Below are 24739 nucleotides of genomic sequence, written 5' to 3'. Positions count from 1 at the left end.
AAGTGAGGAGAACCAGCCTTGATTTTATGTTTTTATGCTAGAATTAGCCTGGTCCTTAAAGTCCTCCATCTTACTGCTTCTCACCTTCCCAGGTTCATGGTAGACTGCTGTCCTTTCACACGTTCTGTGTTCTAGCCAAATTAGAAGACTGCTTCCTGAACTTGACATTATACCTCCCTGGTCTCTGCTCATTCATTTGCACAACCTGCCCTTCATACCTGGAGTGCTCTTCCTTCTCTCTCCACCTCCTCTCAACTCTTAACTTCCTTCTGATTCACCATTTCCTTGATGAAACCTTCCCTGATATGGGAACTTGACAGTGCTTTCTCCCCACTCAAGTTACGTTTGTGTTTGTTTGTTTGCACACACGTTGTGTCTTCCAAATAGGATAGGAATTCCTTTAGGGGAAGACGCTGATAGGCTGGAACATGTGCAGAGAGCACAGATAGGATGTTAACAGCACTGGGATAAAAGATCATTGGAAGAAACTCAGAAATGTTTAATAATAGCTAATATTAATCACTAGCCATATATGGCACCATAAAGATTAGACAGTGCTTTACAAATATTATCTCATTTTATCCTCACAGTAGCCTGGTACAATTATTCTCATTTTACAGATGAGGAAACAGACTGACAGAGGACTTGCCGAGGGTCACAGAGCTAATTGGTGTCTGAGGCTGAACTCATATTTTTCCGACTCTGTGTTCAGCTCTCTATCCACTGCACCACCTGGTCTAGGCTCAAAGAGGGCATGATGAATGACTTCAGGTGTTTGTAGGGCAGTTATTTGGAAGGAGGGATTAAACCTGTTCGAATTGATTCCAGAGCACAGAACAAGAAATAAAGAGGCAGATCAAATCTTGAACTGGGAAAAACTTCCTAATATTTAGAGTTGTCCAAAAGTAGACTATTAAAGGCTCACTGGACCACTTATATGGGTATGTTATAGGAGGAATTCTTGTCCAAGCTGAATTCTGCCATCTCTCTGGTTGCTTTTCCAGCTCTTCAGATTTCTCATTGGTAATCTTTACATTTTATCTTCATATCTTTAGCCTCTAGCGTGATGGATTGCATACAAATGTTACTATCCAGTCATTTCAGTTGTGTCTGACTCTGCGGGCCCCTTTGGGGTTTTCTTGGCAGAGATACTGGGAGTGGTCTGCCATCTACTTCTCCAGCTCATTTTACCAATGAGGAAACTGAGGCAAACAGGGTTAAGACACTTGTCCAGGATCAACACAGTAAGTGCCTAAGGCCAGAGTTGAACTCAGGACCTTCCTGACTCCAGGTCGGACACTCTATCCGTTACAACTTTCTAGCTGCCCCAGATGCTTCATAGACACTTGTTTAATTAAAATGAACATTGTTTGTGCAGAAATTAATTCCAGGGGTCTAAACTGGCTGACGCTGAACTCATGTAATAGAACCCATTCATAGCTTGGTAACTCTTTATGCAGTACTTTACCTAATGGTCTATGGTTGGGGAACCTGTGGCCTCGAGGCCTCTTGTGAAATTCAGTCAAGGGGTTGCACTTGAGGATCTAGAGGCCCCACATGGTCCTCACGTGACTCCTGTCATGGTCCACGAGCCTCTTGGATCCTTCCTGACCATGCCCTGGTGACTTCCACTTACAACTTGAGGAATATTGAATTAATTAATATCTCCACACCACCTTTTGACCATGTGATTCTACTATTAGGTGATTCAGGGTCATTCCTTAGGCAAAGCAGACTGGCAGAATATGTCACACATTTGGATTGTCACCAGACACCCCCACTCTTTTATTTCTCTTATTCCTTTTCTTTCTCTTCAATTTTATTTTGGGTCCTATGACCTCAGCCTCCCCTGCCCCTCAGTGGTTCAACACACAATTAAAGGCTACTGCATGAGGAACCAGGAAGTATTACAAGATACTTCAGTGCTCTGGCAAGTACCATCCATTCTGGTAAATCTGGAATAAGTGGGTGGTAGCTTCCCATCATCCATCCTTCTTGCCCCGCTTTTGTGCTTTCCCACATCCTAGAAGTACTCTGGTTATTTTCTCTTCTATATCCTCTATTTCCTCTTACCTGGCTTGGGTAATGTGGTTTCCTGAACTTGACCCCATATAGGCCACCTTGCATCTAATGAAATCTGATCACCAAATTCTATTAACTGTCCGAATTATTGAGACCAGATGAAAGATAGCTTGCTTTAGCAGAACCTGTGGGATAAGAAAAAGCAGACTGTCTCCACCAAGAAGCTCCATACAGATGCTAGTAATCTGTATGGAGCTTTAAAGTTTGCAAAGTGATGTAAAGGCATTTAATCCTCACAGCAGCCCCATGAGCCAGATGCTGTTATCCTCCCCGTTATATATAGGAGGTAGTGGCTTGCCCAGGGTCCAACAGCTAAGCAACTGAGGTGGCACTTGGCTCTCCCTGACTCCCAATTCTAAGGCTCTATCTACTCCACACGCTTGTGAAGTATACCCTGCAGTATGTGCAGACTACATTATTTGTAGTGTATGGATTACAGTAATTTGGAGCCTGGGGAAAGAAAGCCAATTCCTTCATGCAGTTTTGCATATTTTTCCCATTCTGAGAAACTTGCAGATAGCTAGTTTGTTTAGGCTGAGTTCAGTGGGGTGCCACCAAATTTTAAGCCTTTGAGCCTTGGAAATTAGAAGTTTTCTTTTAGCCCCTTTCACTGTTGCATTTGAAATTCTAGGAACCTCTGGTTTCTTGTTTATGACCTCAAATGTGTATGAATCATAAACTCCAGACTGGGACAATTTCCTCCCCTTGCAAAGGAAACTGGTTATAGTTAGAGAGTTGTGGAGATGTACAGACTAAAATGGGTGGGTAAAGGGTCAGTGGAAAGTCACAGGGCCATGTCTCCTGAGCAGCTCTGGAGTGTGAACTACAGGGCTTGGGGAAGGGGAGCTGAGTTGGGAAGGAGTGTATGAAGATATGGAGCCTTCCAGGTGAGGGCCAAAGAAGAGAGGGGGCCTGGAGGGGCAGGGGAAATATTCTAGACTCTGTCTTTCTTTTCTCTGTGAATTAAAAACATCTTTTCTAGCCCCTGTAGTGTATAAGAGTAACCAGGAAACTGATAAGCTTTTGTAATTTTCACAATTCTTTTCAATTTTTTTGTAAAATTGGTCTGAGAAGCAAATAGCTTTGGGAGTATGTAGAAAGCAGGAGAGTAAAGTGAAGTAATTAGGTGGAGGAATAGAGAGAATGTGGCCTTGCACTCAGGAAGACCTGAGTTCAAACCCTGCTTCAGACATCTACTAGCTATGTGAGTGGAAGCAAGTCACTTAACCTCTCTAGCTCCCAGTTTCCTCATCAGTAAAATGAGGGAATAATCCTTCTGAGTTCTGTTCCATCTGTGATCCTATGAACCCAGGTGACTGAGTTACCTGTTAGTATCATTAACAATATCTCTGACATTTTCTTTTTCTTTTCATCTAAAGCTTTGAGAGCCTTGCAGGAGAAGAGGAAATATTTGATTGCATTTTAGTTTTAGTTTTCTAAATGAAAATCTGATCTGTTCCTTTATTTTCAACTGGAAATTTCCTAGTCTGAAAGTCAAAGCATTTGGGATTTTTTGGTTATTATTTATAATAGGACTCAATTTAAGTAGGATCTTAATGAATTTAAATAAGGGATCTCTTCTGATGAACAAAAGGAAATGAGGCTAGAAAATTTATCTTTAATTCACTTGAAAAGGAGCTACAGAATCCAGAATCCTTTTTTTCTTGTTGATACTCGTCTGTAAGACACAGTTTCATTCAAAGATATTTGTTAAAGAGAGGAGATTCTATATTTATGTAAGCTTTCTACAAAGAAATAGGATTTAGTCATTATAGTTGGAAACATTGCACTTGAAATCAGATTTGGCTTCAAATCCCACCTCAGACTTTTAATTTTGTGATCACAGAGAAGTCATTTAACCATGAAAAGCCTCAGTTTCCTAAAGATCCTAATCCTAAAGATAACAGTGCCTGCATTACCTATTTCATAGATGTATGGAAAACACTTTGTAGAACTTACAGCACTCTGTAAATGCTTATCATCATCACTATTATTATTCATCAAGGAGGATAACCTTTCTCTCCCTTCTTCCTCTCCTGCATAAACAAATTGTGTTAGGTTTTATCCATTATTGTTTTCCCTTCCTATATTGGGAACTTCCAAATGAGAGCAGCAACATGGATTCCTTCCCAGTTTTCCATCTGGGCAAGTCACCAAGAACAAGCCCAGACATCAAGGCCAGACCAAAAAAATCTTGCTTTAGACAGAGGACTCCTACATCTGGGAGATTTAATGCACCCACTGTCCGCTCAGTGTATTTCCTGTGTCCGGAGCGTCTCTGCCTGCCGGCTCTGGTCTCTAAGTTTCCATACCCTGCTGCCAACTTATAATAACAGAGACAGCAGGCAGCCGGGTAAGAATGTCATAACCCACTCCGCACGTGGTTGCATGCTTTGCAAACTGAAACAAAGCCTAGAAAGTCTGATTGTAGGCCTTTTAGCCTTGATAGTGGCTGTGTCCCAGACCACTAGGAGCCTGGAATTAAATACCATGAGGTCCAGTTCTTTACCAGTAATGTTATCATCTTCATCAAGCACTTCCTTTCTGAGTTGGTATCTGAAGATAATAAATAAATCACATTCTCCCAAATTGCATTCTTGACCAGATAGAAGCTCAACCATAAGAAAAGTCTGAAGTGGATTACCCAGGGCTGTGCCTCTTTCTTTCCTTGTTCCCAAAGCTGGGCAGGACCAGAGTGGAATCTCCACAGGAGATCACATCACTTCCTCTTTCAGCATGGCACCAAAGTTTGCCTTCCTTTCTGAGCCTTCCCAGACTTCCTATGGCTTGCCCTGGATACACCCACACACAATCAGCTTTGAAGCCCAGCACTTCAAAGAATGCCTGCAGGTAACCAGGGTGCTGACCGAGTGGCTGCTTCCTTTCTGAAATTTGTAAGGAGGGAAACGGGTTCAGGAAATAGGATACATGCTTCTCAGAAAATCTTTGTGTATGTGTAAGCTTTAATAACTCAGGATGATAGAAACCATCTGTATGTGAAATTTGAAAGGAAATGTATTAAGCTCTAGGACAACTACATTACACAATTGTATACAATGTATTTTTTATTCAGATCCTGCCCCAACATCCCAGGCTTTTTGGAAAAGTCACCATTGAGTAAGGGAAAGAGCAAAGAAGGTAATGGAAAAAAGACGTGGGATTGAGCTCCAGCTCTGCCCCTTAACTATCACAGGCAACTCACTTAGCCTCAAGTATCTTGGGCTATAAAATGGGTGTAATAATATCTAAACTGTCAACCTTCTAGAGTTACTCATACTCAACAGGATTTGCTGTTTTGTTGAGGTGGCTACATCCACCAGTGATGCTGATCACAATCCATCCACACCAGCACATCCTATACAACTCTTGTCCATGACTTTCCACAAGACCACCACAGAGGATCTGCCTCCCCTGTTTGGGACCTTCTTTATTTCTCCCTAATGCCTTAAGTGAATTCGTGGAGTACTCAGATTGTCTGTGTAGGCACTCATCTCCAGGCCTCCCCGCAGGACCAGCCCATCTTTTCCAATGATACAATCCTCTTGGTGGTGTCTATTGCTTGTTCTTCATGATTCTTTGGTATGTAATGCAACCTTCTCGTGCACTGCCTACCCCCTGAACAATACTAACTTTTACTTCTTTAGAAATGACAGTTATCGTATCCCATGCTTCATAGCCATAAAGCAACATGGAAGACCAAATCAGCTGATGTATATAAACTTTAAATACAAATAAATAATTGTAAACTAAAATTATTATCTTCGCGCACACATACACATGCACATACACACAAAGCTTGTCTTGGATAAGCTTAACTTTCACTCTGGCCAGTAAGAGCAAGTTTATGGAATAAATAAATAAATAAAAGCATTTAGGTTGTGAAAGGAAAATTCAACACTCATGACCTGAAAGTTTTTGTATTATTTGTGTTAAGGTCTGTAATCAGGGTGGACTGTGCCCCAGGTTACCAAAATTAAAGGATGCTTACTACATTTACACCCCTTCAACAAGTCGGAACTGCTGAGCTTAACACAGAATTGGCAAAATAATTAATTAAAATACGAAGGTACAGCTAGAGTGTACCTCCCTGGCCTGACCCTCTTTTGCCCCTCCATGATAGAATTCCCAAGGGTAGGTAGTTTGATTAAGCCCATGCCCTGTCCCTATACTGACACATACACAGGCCAGTGTCCCAGGATCTCTTCCTCCTTGATAATTTGTGTTTCCTGTGGTTCAAGGTTTTCATCTCCCCTTGCTCCCAACCACCTCCCCACAACAGAATTTGTTTAAAAATTGATTTGAGGGTGCTTTTCATGCTATAAATCCCAGGCCCAGTTTGTGATACTTGCCATGAGAGCCAGAATTGCTAATTAGACTGTTTCTATTACACTTATAACCTATATTTTTAATGATGTAAAACCTGCATAAGCACTATAATGGAGTACGTGTGTGTGTGTGTGTGTGTGTGTGTGTGGATTAAAGTGGAGAAATTAGAATAAGCATCTCAACCTGCATAATCACAGAATAATACCCAGCATTGAGTTGAACAGTTCTTGAAAACTTAGCCTTTTCGCCTTAAAGAGTTTAAGGTTTAACAGTCATGAACAGTGTACCTTTTGCCCACTATTTTACTTGATAAATGACCTTGACTTACAATTCAAAATTTCTACCTTCTGCTACCTAGAATTTCATACTATGGTTTCTTCCCATTCAATCTACGGAATAAAGGTTTTATTTTGGGTCTTTTTAAAGATCTTCTACTTCCTGAGCCCCACCATGTTCCCAAATCCTCTTTAGGTTGCCCTAATAAAAGTATATGTGTGAACAAAGTTGATTTCTTTGGGGGAAGGGAAAAGGGAGAAAAAACCTTATAGGATATGTGTGTGTGTGTGTGTGTGTGTGTGTGTGTGTGTATACACAGATATACACATTATGCATAACATATACTATCTATTTATACGTGTGTAAAAGTAAACAAAACAAACTCCCATATTGGCCATGTTTGAAAATGAACCCATCACCTCTTAGTCAGGAAGTAAGTAGCCTGCTTTATCATAGTTACTCTGCAATCATGGTGAGTTCATGCATCGATCAGAGTTCTTGAGGCTTTCAGAGTTGTTTGTCTCCATTATGTTGTTGCCATACTGTAAAAATTGTTATCCTGGTTCTCATTTCATACTCATTTCACCATTTCAGCTCATGCACTTCTCTAGGTTTCTCTGAAACAATCCTTTTCATCATTTCTTTTGTTTTAATATATTTTTATTTATTTCATAAAATATTTCCCAATACATGTAAAAAACTTTAACATTCATTTTTTTCAAAATTTTGTGTTCCAAATTTGCTCCTTTCCTCTTGCCTTCCCCCTCCCCGAGAAGGCAAGCCATATGATATTGCTTAAACATACGAATTCATCCAAAATGTATTTCCATGTTAGCCATGTTGCAAAAGAAAACATATCAAAAAAACAAGAAAAAGAAATTTTTAAAAATATGCTTCCATCTGCATTCAGACTCTTAATTCGCTTTGTGAAGGTAGAAAGCATTTTTCCTCATTTGTCCTTTAGATTGTCTTGGGTCGTTACCTTGGTCAGGGTTGATCACCCTCACAGTATTGCCGTTACTACGTACGATTCACCGTGTCTTAAAGTACAATAATATTCCATTACATTCATATACCATAGTTTGTTCAACCATTCTTCAATTGGTAGACACTGCCCCCCTTCCTTACTTTCTGGTTCTTTGCTATATAACAGAAAGAATTGCTATAAATACTTTTGTCCATGTGAATCTTTTCCCTCTTCGTCTCTTTAGGATATAGGCTTAGTTCTGGTATCTCTAGGCCAAAGGGTTTGCACATGTTTAGGGTCACTTTAGTGATACTGTTTCAAATTTAAATGCTGCTTCTGTTTACAAAATGAAACTGACCATCTCTAGTTAGACTAAAATGTGAGTCCCTGGAAGCTTGGGGGCATATTTTTGCCTTTGCACTTCTCCCTGGCACGTAACACAGTGCTTTAAACTTAGCAAGCACTTAACTGCTGGCTGACTGTTGACTATAATGACCAAACTTGGCCTGGGTAAGGTTCCTCTTTAACCATCTCCTCCAAAAGCCTCTAACTTGCTTCTGCCGGTGAAGAGGTCCAAAGCCAGGTTACAGAGCGTTAGAAGAGAGGGAGATTAGAGGAAATAAAAGTGCTGATTGCAAACAGCTTTCTCAAGGACTATGGCTGGGAAAGGATGGAGAGGGACTGGGCTTTGCCGAGGAGAAGGGCTGCCTCTTCATTGGAGACCGAGGTTAAGGAGGATATGGTCAGGAATGACGTCATGGTTTTGAGAGGAAGGAGCTCTTGGCCCTACTCCCCACTTTGGCATCAGTACCCCAAGACCGAAAGCCAGCTAGACATCTAATCAAGCAGAAAAACTGGAGTTAAGATTACAACAAGTTTCACATAGCCCAGAACCTAATTTGAACTTTTAAAATGCTGGATTCAGAATGAGGAAGATAGGAGTTCAGCTCCAGTAATGAAATCTTCCTACATGTGTGACCAGTGGCTAGTAACTTAGACCTCTCTGAGCACATCATTTCTAGATGGATTTGTAGAGGGAACTATCACATCGGTGAAGTCACAGAAGTTTGACATATTGACACCCTGTTCTGGCTAAATAAAGTCACTAATTTTGTAGATTAAAGTTTGTTCAGTCCCAGCTTTGTTTTATCTTATGGCCTAGGATCCATCAGTTATTGCCCTGGTCTTTGTTTGTCACATCTGTAAAAAGAGAAATTTTAATTACCTTACCCAGGGTGTGGTGAAAATTTAACTCAGCTGATGTTTCCTAAGCACCTAGATGCTGGAGTAGATGCCAGATTTAAATAAAGCAGAGCTCTCAATCCAGAAAGGAGGTGGAACCTATAGGTGGATAACCTTCTTACAAGATAACGTAAAAGTTTTATGTGAAGACTCAGCAGGAAGGAGCCATTACTGACTTAGAGAATTCAGGAAGGTTTCTTGAAGGAGCTGGCAGATCTGGAATGGAATCTCTAAGGCCATTTCTAGCTCTTAAGATTCTGTACTTCTTTAAACCAGCTATTGAGAAGAGGAGGGTGAAATAAGAGAAGGACTGAGCACAGATATTTGAGTTTATTGTACTTATAGGGAACTAATATGTGATTAAATGTTTGTGGACATTCTTGGCTTGTGTGGTGGTAAGGAAAGAATTGTAAGTATGCGTAATATGTAAATAAATACTTTATGTAATTAAAAACCTCTGAAAATGAGTACCCTGACCTCCTAGGAAGAAAGGTGCCACGTTATACAAGTATAAACTCTCCTGACTGCTTTATTTCAGCCTTTTTACCCACAGCTCATAACATTTTTATTTATTTATTTGCTCTTTCCCCAGATAATTGTGTCCAGAGATCTTCAAGGCCCTCGGTGGAAAATATGCACCATAATCCTCCTACCATTGAACTCTTGCATCGTTCCAGGTCACCTATTACAACCAACCATCGGCCTTCCCCAGACCCTGACCAGCGGCCCATCCGGTCCCCGCTGGACAACATGATCCGCCGCCTTTCCCCATCTGAGCGGATCCCAGGCCCAAGGCTTCACCAGGAGAACAACCACCAGGAGTCCTACCCTCTGTCAGTGTCTCCCATGGAGAACAATCACTGCCCACCCTCCTCTGAAGCCCACCCAAAACCATCTAGTCCTCGTCAGGAGAACACTCGGGTCATTCAACTGATGCCCAGCCCCATCATGCACCCTTTGATACTGAACCCCCGGCACTCAGTGGATTTCAAACAGTCCAGGCTGTCCGAGGATGGACTTCATAGGGAAGGGAAGCCCATCAACCTGTCGCACCGGGAAGACTTGGCGTATATGAACCACATCATGGTCTCCGTCTCCCCACCGGAGGAGCATGCCATGCCTATCGGGAGGATAGCAGGTAAGCAGGAGCCAGGCCCTGTGTCTTCTTCACTGTCCCCAGTATCAGCCAAAGCTCAGGAGTCATCTGGGGAATGAGCCTTGCCCCACTCCCAAAGAGGTGCCTGTAAAAATGGTGTCAAAGGAAAGGGAGTCTCCAGAGTAGCTGAAAGAAAGCCCCTAATGGAGCCATTAATGAGCTTCTGGGATGGGGCAGTTAATGATCCTCTGAACATTGTTAAAAAAACAAATGTCCAAAGTCCAGCTGACAAGAGAAGTCAGGGAAGAGGCATGGCTGAGCAAAAACACTTAAAATGAAAGATTTATGGCCGCATTAATGGTCCCGTCCTCAGGTTTTCACCAGCTAATTAATGACCAGTCGGTGCAAAATGAAGCTTTGCCTCAGTCGTAGGCCTTTAATTTTGCTGTTCAGGTAGTCAGCTCCATGTGCCTTTCACCTTGGGAAGGTAGAAGAAGAAAGATTAGGGCTCCAGTGTCCAGGGCAGGTGCTCCTGGGTCATTTGGTCAAGAGACACCACGCCCAACATCCCTCCTCGTGGTGACAACCCCAGATTTGCATAACTAAGCCAAGAAATCAAACCGGGGAGCAAAAAGGAGCTTGTGACTTTAGCTCCAACAGTTATAAAAAAAAGAAGTTGAGCATGCAGGTTTACACCATACTTTCTTCACAACAGTCCTTTGAAGTAGGCAGTAGCGTTAATAATAACAACATGCTAATAACTGACATTCACATAGCACTTCAGAATCTGTAAAGTACTTTTCACATATTATCTCACTTGAATCTCACAGCAACCCTGTGAGTTGATGCCGTTACAGGTGTTCTTGTGCCAGTTTTATAAATAAGGAAATAGGTTGAGAGAGGTAAATGGAGATAACGTGGCACAGTGGAAAGGGTTCAGGATGTCGTTACAGAATCTGGGTTCAAATTCGGGCTTTTCTCCTTACTGCTTGTCACTTTATATGTCCAGGCCTCAGTTTACTCATCTGTAAAATGAGGAAATTGGTCTCAATGACCTTACAATCCCTTCTTTCATGGAGCCTATGACTCTTGCCAGTGGTCATACAACTAATGCATGTTAAAAGCAGGATTCAAATCAAGATCTTCCCAACTCCAAGGCCAGCCTTCCATCCACAAACATGCTGGGCAATGCTCTCAGGTATCATCTGATTAAAATATACCAGGAAAATATTTAACAAAATAAATAAAAATGCGGTAGAACATAGCTAACGTTCGTGTGTGGTTTTCTAAGTCAATATGCTATGATCAGGTATCCTTGCCTGTGGTTTAGTGGTCCCCATTTTTATGTGAGTTTGACACCCGTATCTGAGACCATGGTGTCACTGGTTTTCAGCTATGTTCTTCTCTTCATGACCCCATCTGGGGTTTTCTTAGCAAAGCTACTAGAGTAGTTTGCCATTTCCTGGTCCAGCTCATGTTACAGATGAGGAAACTGAGACAAGCACAATTAGGTGACTTGCTGAGGGTCACACAACCAGTAGGTATCTGAGGCTGGATTTGAACCCAGGAAGATGAGTCTTTCTGACTCCAGACTCGGCGCTTTTTCCATTGCACCACCTAGCTGCCCTAGACCATACTGTCTCATTACAATTATGCTCATACAAATTCTCCTCATTTAACAGGGAAGTTGAGTGATTTGCCCTTGGCCAATGAGCTTGGTAGGTGGCCCAGTCAGCATGTGTACTCAGCAGGAACTCGTGCTTGCATCTAACTGTAAGAAGCAGTCATTAGCATGAGTGAAATTGTATGAGATTTTCCAGAAAAGCCACCCCTCTAGCCCCTTGGCAAGTTTCATTTTTCCAAGAACAGCCCTGGCTGCCTCCTCCACTGAAAATTAGGTGAGGAATAATCCCAGGAAAAAGACGTAAAAATCTCTCCTGTGGAGACCTGGTTCAGCTGCTCCCACTTTGACTCATATCATTGAGACCTGTCAGGCCTCATTTGCAGACCTAAATTTATCTCCAGTCCCACAGAAAACTCAAGTGTCGTCTCACCTTTTTCATTGTAAATAATTTACGTCACAAATGCTAGCTCAGGAAATAAAGGGAAGACGAAATATGGTTTGTGCTTTAAAAGAAGCAGTGATGAGAAGAGGAGGAAAAAGCCAACATCTTTAGATGAACATACTGGCAGACCCCTAAATTATTAGGAGAAAGGGACAGGTTCAGCACGCTGCTGGCCTACTGTGTGAGCATTGTTAGCCCATGTTTCTATAGCCCCATAACAGAAACTACACTTTTGTGAGGTGGAGCCCTGCAGCCTGGAGTCAGGAAGGCCTGAATTCAGATCCCACCCCAGACACTTACCAGTTTTGTGATTCCAGACATGTCACTTGAACCTATTTGCCTCAGTTTCCTCGTGTGTAAAATGGAGATAATAATCGTTATCTACCTCCCAGATTGTTGTGAGGATCAAACGAAATAATAATTGAAAAGTGCTTGGCACACAGTAGCACTGTGTAAATATTACTGTTGTCACTAGCATCCCCCTCTTGTATCAGAGGAAACCAAGGATCCCTAAACTGAAGTGACTTACCCAAGGTCAGCTGGTAAAGGTTTATGACAGCGGTAGCTAATTTTACATAGCGCTTTAAGCTTTACAAAGCATTTCATATGTGTGTGGGTGTGTGTACACACATATACATATATACATGTATGTATATTTATACACATACATACAATATGTATATATGTACATATGTTTTTTATATATATGTATATATGTATAATTTCTATATAAAATCTCCTTCTGATCCTCACAGTAACCCTCATTTTACAGATGAGATAACTGAGGCTAGGGGAGCTGAAGTGACTTGCCCAGAATCACACAGCTAGTAAGTGTCTGAGGCAAAATTCACACTCAGATCTTTGTCCCCAAGTCCGACGGTCTATCTACTGCTCCGCCTTAGCTGTCTTTAGTTTTTAAGTGCGGTCAGCACAGAGCAGACCAGAAAGCCGCCAGCGCACAGGGAGGTCCCACTCGAAAGAACTCAGCATCCAGCAGACAGCATGATGGATCTATGAGTCTTCCTCCCAACCTTGATTCATCTCCAGTCTCTGTGCTTTGCTGAGGCTGTCTGACTTTTCATGACTGCAGTGCACTCTGTCCTCCCCTCGGCTTAGTGTTCTTAGCTTCCTTCAAGGCTCAACTCCGCAGCCACCCCTCCAAAATTATCTTCTGCATACTTATTTGTCTTAATGTTAGCAGAAAGAAATCTCCTGTGTATCCCCAGTGCCTCACACATAGTAGGTGCTTTTAAAATGTTTGCTGAATTCTTCACATTTATCTCAGGCTGCTTTCTTAGGTTTATTTTTCCCCTTTAAGTATGCCTTCAATTTTAATTTTAGCTTCTGTATAGATGTGTGTGTACACACACAGACACATACACACACACACGCACACACAGAGACACACACACACAGACACACACACACACACACACAGACACACACACACACACCCACCCCCTCGCCACACAGTGTGTGACTGGGTCCCACACTTCCTTAGCAAAGGCCCTGAGCCTCCTACCACTCTATGACTGCCCTGACTCACAGGAAAGGCCTTGGTCCTCCAGTTGCATTCCTTCACCAATAATGATTGATAACATCCTCTGTTTTTATGATTTTCCGACTCTTGCCTCCCCAGGTTTTTGTGACCCTCTCCAGGTTCTCCTCCTACTTGTCTGCCTGGCTCCTTCTCTGCCTTCTTTGCCAGGTTCTTATCCTCCATGACTTGCCTCCTTTGTGTATATATCCCCTTGACTCTGTCCGTACTCTCTCTTCCTTCTCTCCACACTTTCTCTTGGTGACCTCATTTGCATTTAGGATTTAATTCCCCACATCTATCCAGATCTCTGTATCCAGTCCTAGTCTTTGTCCTGAGTTCTGGTCCCACCTCACCAACTGCCTACTGAATGTCTCCAGCTGAATGTCTCAGGGTGAACCTAGCAAGGTGCAAACTCATGATCTCTTCTGCAGTTCCTCCCCCATCCCTCTCCTAAGGTCCTCATTTCTGTAAGGGTCCCAGCACCCACAGAATAGTCATCTTACTCTCCCATCCAGACAGGTGGCACAATGATTAGAGCATTGGGCCTGGAGTTAGTAAGTCCTGAGTTCAGATGTAGTTTCAAACACAAGGTCATTGTGTGACCTTGAGCAAGTCATTTGACCTCTGCTTGTCTCAGATGTAAAATGGGGATGATAATATCCCCTACCTCCCGGGGTTGTTGTGAAAGTCAAATGGATAATATTTGTAAAGAGCTTAGCACAATGCCAGGTACATAATAGGCACCATGGAAATACAAGCTGCTATAACAATAATTATTAACAGCATCATCATTATTACAGCAACGTTGTAAAATTGTTTCCCTGTTTCTGCTTACTTCACTCTGTATTTCTTCCAACTCTCTAATGTCTTACCAGATTTCTCTGAAACTGCAGTTTTCATCATTTTTTATAGCATGATAGTATATTCCATTACAGGCCAACTAGGTGGCACATGGATAGAACACTGGGAAAACTCTTCTTCCTGAGTTCCTATGTGACCTTGGACACTTACTAGCTGAGTGACCTTGGGTACCACTTGCCTTGACTTTCTCATCTGTAAAATGGGCCAGAGAAAGAAATGCAAACCACCCCAGTATCTTAGCAAAGAAAACCCCAAATGGGGTCATGAAGAGTCAGACAGAACTAGAGTCAGACTGAACAACAACAAATTCCATTACATTCATATAACGTAATTTATTATCAGTTAATTAATGGACACCCCCTTAGTTTGTGGTTCTTTGCCACCGGAGAAAAAAAGGAGCTGCTCCAAATATTTTTATATGCATCATTTCTTTTCTTCTACTTTTCCTTAGCCTGCTTCGTTGTGTCACTGAGTCAGAGATTACACATAATTTAATCATTTGAGGAGCATAATTTTGGATTTCTTTCCAGAATGGTTGAACCACAGGAGATAATATCAAATTAGGTGATATTTTGTAAAGCATTTCTCTGGTGCGTAGTAGGAGCTTAAGAAAATCCTTATTGACAGACGGACCAATTGACAGCACCCCCAGCAGGGCATCCTAGGGCCTGTTTTCACAACACTTTCCATTCCCCTTTTCTGTCACCTTCCCAATGAGATGGAAGGGTGGAAGTAGAACCTCAAAGTTGCTTTCATTTGCATTTCTTTTATGTGTTCATGGTTTGGAGCATTTGTTCCACACAGCCACTGATAGCCTGGCTTTCATCCTCTGAAAACTCACTATTCCTATCTCCCTTGACCATTTAACAATAAGATAACTCTGAATCATCCCTTATATATTTTGAAAGTGAAACACTGGTTCTCCTTATTCGGTAGGTGAGTTACGTGTTGGACAGTGACAGTGAGGCCTAGTCTGTGGCACCCTGGCCCCAGGTCAGGAAAGAGAGTGAGAGGAGTCCTGAAACAAAGGAGGCATTGACATGGAGAAACTGGGCGATTTCTCAGGCTTAGCCTCATTTCATTGGAAATCCACTTAAGCGCTTTTCTTTTTCCTCACTTCCTTTGAAGCTTCCATTTATTGGCAGGGCTTTGAGGTAATTAGCTTAATTACCATTGGGGGTGGCAAACATCCTCCCTAGCAAATATTCTGAGCAACTTGGATGGGGTCCCACCTAGACTTAGTCACTTTATTTCTTGTGTGTGAGCCTCTGAAAGAGAGACAGGCCATCACGAGGAGGAAGCTTCTGTTTCATTTCCCATCCCCCAGCCCCACTCCCCCCCTGCCCCCGGAGAAAACAGTCGTTGGAATTTGGGCAAAGTCAGAGAGGTGACTTGACCAGAAATTCTGGTTTGGGGCTGGGGGAGGGTGGTATCCTGGCTTCAGTGCCCTGGCTCTCCTGAGTTCACTGAGTCATGAATGCCTTGACTTTACCCAGACTTAAACAAATGAAAAAGAACAAGTAGTTTATTTAATCTTGGCTTTGCAACGTGAGCCTCTGATACAACACTGCCCAAAGTTGGCTGTATGCTTGTTATAACCTGGGGGGAAGGGGGGTGTCATCCTCCTCTCCAACTGTGACTCTCTTAACCCCAGCTCTAATCCGGAAGCATCAGTGTGCATTTTCTGCTTCGGATTCTGCCTGCTGCCTCTGGTCTTGTGTGGTTCTTACATTTGAGGCAACTAGGTGGTACAGTGGTGAGAACGTGGGGCCTGAAGTGAGGAAGACCTAAGTTCAGATGTGGCCTCAGATGTTCACTAGCTGTGTGACCTTGGGCAAGTCACTTAACCTGAGTTTGCCTCAATTTCATCAACTTTAAAATGAGGAAGGAGCTAGGTGGCTCAGTGGATAGAGCTCTGGGCCTGGAATCGGGAAGACCTGAGTTCAAATTTGGACTCAGACACTTACTCCCTGTGTGACCCTGAGCAAGTCACTTAACCTCTCTTTGCCTTACTCCACTGGAGAAAAAGATGGTAAACCACTCCAGTGTCTTTGTCAAGAAAATCCCACTGACAGTATTAGCATGCTGTGGTCCACAGAGTCAGGAGGAATCAGACAACTGAACAACTACAAAAATGTGCATATTAGTAGCACCTACCTCCCAGGATTGTTGTGAGGATCAAGTGTAGAGTACTTGCATTCGTGCCTGGCATGCAGTAGGAGCTTAATAAATGCTTGTTTCCTTATTTCCTTTATTTCTACCTTCTTATTAACCTCTAGCTAGATAGGAAACTAGTGGCCATTTACACCATGTTAAAAAAAATTGCATATGCAGAATTAGAAGTTAATTAATCTACCTTTCTCCTTTTACAGAGGATGAAACTGAAACCTAGATAGTTTAAGAAGGTTGTACCATGTCACACGGGCTGTTAAGTGGCAAAATCAGCATTTGAACTCAGGGTCCTGTGACTCCAAGTTCTACTTTCTTTCCTCTACACCACAAACCTGAATTTGTCCCTATTCTGCCTCTAGGCTGTGGTCAGTGTTGAGAGAAAGAAAAGGGGGTCAAACAAGGCCACAGCATCCTGGGTCCTGGCATGTACATAGCTTCCTTTTTTCTCTTGCTCAGATTTCTTCCCATCATTTTCAGATGCAGCCATTGCTAATTAGCAACCTCACTGGTTTGGGATGAGTATGTAAGTGGATGAACCACCATGTAAACAGACTCTTCTCATCAATAAATTTGCTTTCCTATTTAATTATTAAAGAATATCAGTTTCTTCTAGCTTTTCTGTTCTTTAGAAACAATACTGGTCAAGTATGAACTGCCGTTCTTTCTCATCTCAGTGCTGTGACTTATACAGTTCACTAGTAAGAGAGAGATGTGGGAAGAAAAAATCTTCCTAATCACAGGAAGAAATCTTTTTTTTTGAGGCAGTTAAGTTTAAACCAGAGTTACACAGCTAATAAGTCTCTGAGGGCAGATTTGAACTCAGGTTCTCCAGACTTCAGGGCCAGTGCTCGCTCTATCTATCTATCTATCTATCTATCTATCTATCTATCTATCTATCTATCTATCTACTGCACCACCTAACTGCCTGGGATTTTTTTTTTTACAACAGCTTTTTATTGATGCCTTTTGAATTTTAGGTCATCATGCTTTCCTGAAAACTTCCCACTCTGCTATCAATACTTCCCCTCGTAACAAAGAAAAATAATTAGACCAAATTGACTGAAAAAAACAAAACTATATTTAATTGTGTATATGACATTTTACTCTACTGAAACAAGGGTTGTTTCTTTCAACATCTGTTCTTCAGAACCAAGAGTTGTCATTGCAGTTAATTTGAGTTCAGCTGCCTCACTTGGGTTGTTTGGTCATGGGACAGTGGATAGAGCTCAGCACTTGAGAGTCCAGAAACCCTGAGTTTGAATCTGGTCTCAGGCACTTAATAGCTTTGTGACTCTGGACAAGTCACTTAAAACTGTTTGCCTCAGTTTCTTCCTCTGTAAAACGAGATAGAGAAGGAAATGGCAAACCACTCCAACATCTTTGCCAAGAAAACCCCAAATGGGGTCATGGAGATGGAGCACGACTGAACAAAAACAACAGTATTATAATATCTGTAATTTTATGTATTATTATATATTATTTCAGTGGGAATAACCTAGTACACTTCACCAGGGAGAGAAAAGAGAATTCACTCTTTTCACAATTAGACTATTCACTCAATGGGCTTTACCTGCCTCTGAGTGAGTACCTGAAAAGCCAATCCTAAAAAGGCCAAGGTCTCCCATTGCATCCTGGACCATCTTCAGTCATCCTGATGAATATCTGGTCACTGAACCCAGATGGCTCAGGAGGAGAAAGTGAGACTGATGACCTTGCACAGCCCTCCCTCACTCAAAACAAAGTCAAGTGCAGGTCATGTCACCATTTCTCTGTCATGGCCTTCTTCGAAAATGAAGGATGAACATAGACAGACCGAAAATAATACCTATTCCATGCTTTGTCCATTCAGCAGCAAAGCGAAGTTTTCTTTTTGAGGACATAGAATGATTTTGCTTTTGTATCTCCACTACCATGGTGCCTCATATATAGTAGGCTTATAATTAATGTTTATTGAATTGAAATGAATTTTTTAAAATTCATTTCATTTAAAATTCAGTCTGTTTATACATGTTAAGCATTGCACTAAATACTAGGGATAGAAGTAGGAAAAAATGAGATATAATCCCTTCTCTTAAGGGATTCACACTCAGTAAAGGGGAAACAGCCCATAAAAGAAAGTTCAGCCATGGGGAAGATGGGAAGGCCCCCAGTTCCTAAGGGTGCTTCAGTGAAGGAGATGGCAAGCCCCAGAGGTCATCAAAAGTTAGATACATTATTAGGAACAGGAGCAACAGAATTCCACAGCAAAAGAGATCCGTGCATTCCATGCGAGTACTGGGGTGCTGTTACAGATTGGCCTGTATCAATAAGCATAGTAAATGGGAAAGATGAAAACAGCCTTCTTGCTCAGCATTGTGAGATTTCCCCTAGAAATGCAAGGCAAAGTCTTACGTCCTTTGAAGTCATAATTAAGAAAAAGACCCCATCAACCAGGGACTGAAAAGAAAGGTATCTCAGAAACCCTGTATTTGCCCCACCTCTTTTTCATCTCATAGGAGAGAGCTTCCAACTGGAGATGTGGAGTTCCATTGTCACAAAGCTAGGATTTGAAATGACGATTCCTTGTGCTACCCAGACCTTCCTCAGCCCTTGTCAATGACAATGACAATTTAAGTTCACTTACACGTCAACCTGTTTTATTGTTCAGATGAACTTGACATTCCTAGGTTAAAACAGCATTTCAGATAATCATTTGTCCACTGACAGAGGACTAGTCCTCTGTTTGTAAAAAAGGACAGGTTTGATAGTTTTCAATGTGTAGCAAATATTCTGGAAGAATGGAGTGGTAGAATTGACCGAGAGAGGAATAGACGTAGTCTTTTCCTTAATTTATGGCATCAGTGGGCTGCATACACACGTGTGTACATATGTGCATGAATACATCTATACGTACATGCATATAGAACCATTAATTTCAGGGGGTGGGGAAGTAAGGGCAAAAACTTGACTATGGATTTAAAAAGGGATTAAACAGAGCACCCAAACCTGACATGGCTTCTCTTGCCTCATAAAGTCAGCATATTTCCCCGACTACCGGCTTAATTAAAGCTCTCATTTATCATGACTACGTGTAATTTGGGGCTTCCATTTCTGACAGATACAGGGAACTAAAGAAGGCAGACCAGCTGAGCATCAGCTGGGAGGGGCTGGTGGAGGAAGGGGAAAAGAAGGAAATGAACAAGGCAGCCACCTGGATCTCCAGCCAGCTGAAGGCTTCTGGGCGTAGTTCAGTATGGCGCTCATCCAGGGGTCAGGAGAGGGTCATGCCGTCTAGCCAGACGTTCAAGGGCCTTTGAAATGCCTCTCCAGAATACAGCTAAAATCCATAAAAGCCAGCACTGGATAATAGGAATAATCATAATGGCTAACATTAATTTGCATAGTGCTTTAAAAATGTATAAAGCACTTGTACATATATGATCTCATTTGGTCCTCATGACAGTCTGAAGAGGTAGGAGCTCAGAATAGTGATAGCCTAATAAGAGCATGGTGGATAGAGCTCTGGCCCGAGTTCAAGTGCCCCTTCTGACACCTCCTAGCCTCTCTGTTCTCTGGATGGCTGTCCAAGACTGGAGTTTGGCCCTGCCTGCCTTCGAGTTGGTAGGAGTTTTTCTCATCCATTATTATAGCAAATAAAATCACAAGTCCTATAGGGATCATCCCTAGAGGCAAAGAGGAGGGAATGATCATTTATAGGATGCTTCTTGTGTGCCAGGCACTGTGCTGAGTGTTTTTTGTACAAATGTTCTCTCCTTTGATCCTCACAACAACCCGGACAGGCAGGTATTTTTATTATCCCCATTTTCCACTAATCCCCAATAGTCCATTAGATTATAAACATCTCCATTAGATTGTAAGCTTCTTTAGAGTAGGAACTGTCTTTCTTTTTACTAATTTTGCCTCCCCAGTGCTTAGCACAGGGCTTGGCACATAGTAGGGACATGTTTATTGGGTTTTACAGTTAGGGAAATGGAGGCAGAGATTGAGGTGACTTCCCAGGCCACACAGCTTGTAAGTATCTGAGGCTAGATTTGAGTTTGGGTCTTCCTGACTCCAGCCTAGTGCTCTCTCCACTACCCACCAGGTGCCCCTGCACATGAGTACATGTATGTAAACATGCACACGCATATTCATGTTTATATATTTTATACTACACACACAAGCAAAACCTACATAAGCAACACGTGTTCCATATATACAGGTGTATATGGAGCATGTGGTACGAATTTATACAAAAGACTATCACCAAAGTGAGTGGAGAACAAACCCATGTATGCAAGCAGAGAGCAAAAAAGGAAACCAGACAGGTTCTCCAGATTAGAAGGTGCCAGACTATACACAGAGTGACTGAGCTCTTTCCCTGGGGCTAAGATAGCGTAACCAAGAGGGAGATAACCGATCTCACCCAGGGGGAAGTGACCCAAAGTCTCTGCAGAGGCAGGCTGGAAGTCAGGGACAGGTGGAAGTGCTGGCCTCTCCACCTGCCTGCCTCTTCCCAGAGATTTCTTTTCTTTCACTCCCTGAAACTGGTCCTGATGAAAGTCTGGCACCACATGTGTCATCTGTGAAGAAGACAGTCTCTCTTCTCCAGTGTGCTCCCACCACTGTGCCTTTCACAGGGACATGTAGTGCTGAATAATCATTCTGTCCACCAGTGAGGAGGTTCTCATGCATATATGATTTAGTTTGGAAGCCCAGATTACACACATGCATACATACATGCATGCAGTATTCACACGTGTACATTTGCACAACACATATGTACATGGGTCATCTGCTCTCTTGGATGGGCACTTCTGTTTTTCCGCATTGTCTTCAGAAGCTTGATGAATACTATTCTCATTCTCTTCCTGCTCCCAAACCACACAAGATTCAGTGCTTCCCTTATAGAAAGTATCATACAGAGAGGGACCCAAGAAAGTATTTCTTATGTAGGACTGTTTATTGTATAAAATTTCCCATAATCAGTCTAACAAGGTATTGTTCTGATGGGCCCTCTTCCAAGAAAATTGATTTATTATGCAAAATATTTCCCTTTTTAATGGTGTTATTTGAGAGAGAAGTGAATGTTATACACTTATTTATCCCTGCAATGTTCTATTTTTATTGTAAACTGATTAAAATAACATGAACCAGAGAAATTATTTGAGTTTGTATTCTGTAGTGGAATCAGGGATCCTAAGTCAGATGGTAGGCTAGACAGGCAGAGTAGACATCTCCTCCACCCAATTTGTCCTCAGTTCTTTCATTGTTACACAGATGCTGGGCACACAATAGGTAGTTTACAGGTGTTTTTAGCTATTGAGACTTGTGGGCATGTTGGGCAAACCTCTCTTACTTATTTGTCCCCATCTATGAAATAAGAATAATGCTTCCTTTCTCCTTGCTCATAATGAACATCTTGAGGATTAGACCAATTTTTCTACAGCACTTTGAGTTCCTAAATAAAAGATCACTTATAAACATATATAATTAGTGCTAGGTAAGATCATTCTTCAGAATATTTCCTGGCAAAAAATACCATGTAACTATTCTTGTCTTTTTCCTATTCTCTCTTTTTAGTTGATTTTCATGAGAATTTAGACCTGGTATGAAGAACTTATTCTTAAGAGTATGTTTATTGTAAACAGATTATGTGTTATTTTGTTCTAATAAAAGAAGATTAGGATGATAGAGGAGTCTTAAATGTGGGTGTATCCAGTGCACTTTGGTTTGTTGAGGGCCCTGTTTGTTTTATTTACTAATTAACTGTGACCAAATTTGAGAAAAAGTCTTTCCCCAGAAAACTAAGGACGCCTGCAAGACCTCGGGCCATCCATATTAGACAATGGAAATTACATGAGCAGAGTAAAAAAGTGATTGGTATTCTTCCTTAATGAAAAGAAATAAAAATAATAGTTATATATTCTTATGTTAGAATTATAATTCTTCACATATGCAGAAAGAGAGAAAATATCAATCAGTCTCTCAGCAAGCATGTATTAAATGCCTGTTATGGCCCAGGCTGGGCGCTAGGTGAAGTAGCGGACAGAGTGCTGGGCTTGGCATCAGGAAGGCTCATCTTCCTGAGTTCAAGCCTGGCCTTGCACTTTTACCAGCTGTGTGACCCTGGACAAGACACTTAACCCTGTTTGCCTCAGTTCCTCATTTGTAAAGTGAGCAAGAGAAAGAGATGGCAAACCACTGCAGTATTTTTGCCAGGAAAACCTCAAGTGGGTCACAAAGTCGGACACACACCTGAAAACGATTGAACAACAACCCATGGTCCAGGTGTTACGTCTAGCTTGGCCCTGGGGATCCAGATGAAAAGGATGAAACAATCTCTACTCTCAAGGAGCACACCATTCCAAAGGAGGAGACCCTATTAGTACAGGATAAATATAATACAGAGAAGTAGGGACGCGACCTTTGATTTCATTGGGAACTCCTAACGTAGGTCTGCACCTTCTCTGCAAGTTAGAGCCCTAGAGAATTGTCTGTGGCACTAAGAGACTGAGTGATAGTGCCCTTGGTCATATAGCCAATATGAGTCAGAAACAAGACTTGAACCGAGTCTTCCTGGTCTTTTATCCACTATGCGGTGTTACCTCTCTCTATTTTGAAGGGAATAAATACGAATACTAAAAAGGTACCAAATGATTTAAGAAGGGAGAGTACCAGAAGTGGAGGAACCAAGAAATAAATACATCCTATCACAAGTAGCTGTATCTTGAAGGAATAGAGGAATTCTGTGTGGTAGAGGAAAGGAGGAGGTGCATTTTAGGTGTGGGGATGACCGCTGCAGAGGCATGGAGATAAAAGGTGGAGAAGATCAGAGAGAAGGCTTGTTTGGCTGGATAATGTGGGATGGGAAATAAGGTATTCATGAGGCTGGAAAGCTAGGGTGGGGTCAAGTTGTGAGGGAATATGATGTTATGTCTTGTAATGTAGCATATGCAAAATAGCGTAACATAAACTATATTGCTCTCATGCTTCCTCATGGAATGAATGTGACCTTTCTTAAAGAATATGCCATCAGAGTACAAGGTTCGTCAGCTTCTGCCATCCTTCTGTCAAACTGTATCTTCTTTTTAAGGACAAGATTTATTAAGTACAGAAAGGTTCACTATTGGCCATGGCAACCCAAACCATGCTTACATACATTCATACATACATACATATATATTTATGTATATGTTTAAAAGTTTTATTTATGTATTCTGTTTTTACATTATAAACACTTACTAGTCACTTCCACTGAGAGGTCTCTTGTAACAAAGTAAAACAATTAAAGTAAAACAAAATAATAGTATATAGTGACCTTATCTGAAAGTACATGCCACATTCCACATCTGTAGCAAACCTCACGTCCAATTTCTCTATTCTCTATTTTATATAAATTAACAGAAATCTATTTTAAAAGACCTTGTAAAAGGATCTATTTAAAAATTACCTCATTGACCTGGGTCCTCCCTCCAGCAGTACAAATTGTCCCCCACTAATACCTTTTTATTCTTTGCAATTCTTGTTCAACTCCTCATATATATGTAAGGACAGAAGGAGAGAAATGAACATTTATTAAGTGCCCAGTATCTCATTTGATCTTTAAAACAACCCTCTAAGATATGTAGTATTTTGGGTTCCATCTTACAGTTGAGAAATTGAGGCAGACAGAGGTTAAGTAACTTGGCAAGGGTCACACAGCTAGTGAGTGTCTGAGGCGAGATTTGAACTCAGGTTTTCCTGACACCAGATTCAGCACTCTCTTTAGTATGCTTACCTGGCTGCCTCAAAAGGGTTTTAACTCAAAATGCAAGGTTATTCTTCTAGATCTCTTGATATAATGTAGGTGTCTGTGAAGCAGGCAAGATATCCCTCACTCTTTTTCTAACCATACATGGTATCTCTAATGGTTTCTTTTCGGCTAGTTTTGCTTGTAACTTATCACGATGCTCTGCTGCCAAATACTGTCTATCCTATTAGACATAGCATGTGTCATTCCACTTCCCTTTGGCTGACCTTCAGTTTTCATTGCTCAGAGATTGTGATATTGTGATTTCTATCCATATATAGTATTGCTTGAAGAATGTTGGTGTGGGGGAAAAAAGGAGTCTTGTTTCAGAGAAAAGATT

At 41.7% G+C, this 24739-nt stretch overlaps 1 protein-coding gene across 3 annotated transcripts in view; it reads left to right on the top strand.

The window, feature by feature from the left end:
- Nucleotides 1–24739, top strand: part of ETV6 (ETS variant transcription factor 6) — a 322433-nt gene that overhangs the window by 276359 nt on the left and 21335 nt on the right. For all 3 annotated transcript variants that reach the window (XM_072653930.1, XM_072653929.1, XM_072653931.1), the window contains one exon: nucleotides 9486–10031. In XM_072653930.1, the coding sequence (XP_072510031.1) occupies nucleotides 9486–10031 (546 nt within the window). The remainder of the gene's footprint in view (nucleotides 1–9485; nucleotides 10032–24739) is intronic.

Source organism: Notamacropus eugenii, chromosome 3 (assembly GCF_028372415.1).
Source record: "Notamacropus eugenii isolate mMacEug1 chromosome 3, mMacEug1.pri_v2, whole genome shotgun sequence".
Lineage (NCBI taxonomy): Eukaryota > Metazoa > Chordata > Mammalia > Diprotodontia > Macropodidae > Notamacropus > Notamacropus eugenii.
The sequence above is the reverse complement of the archived record's forward strand: the minus strand, read 5'-3'. Positions and strand labels throughout refer to the sequence as shown.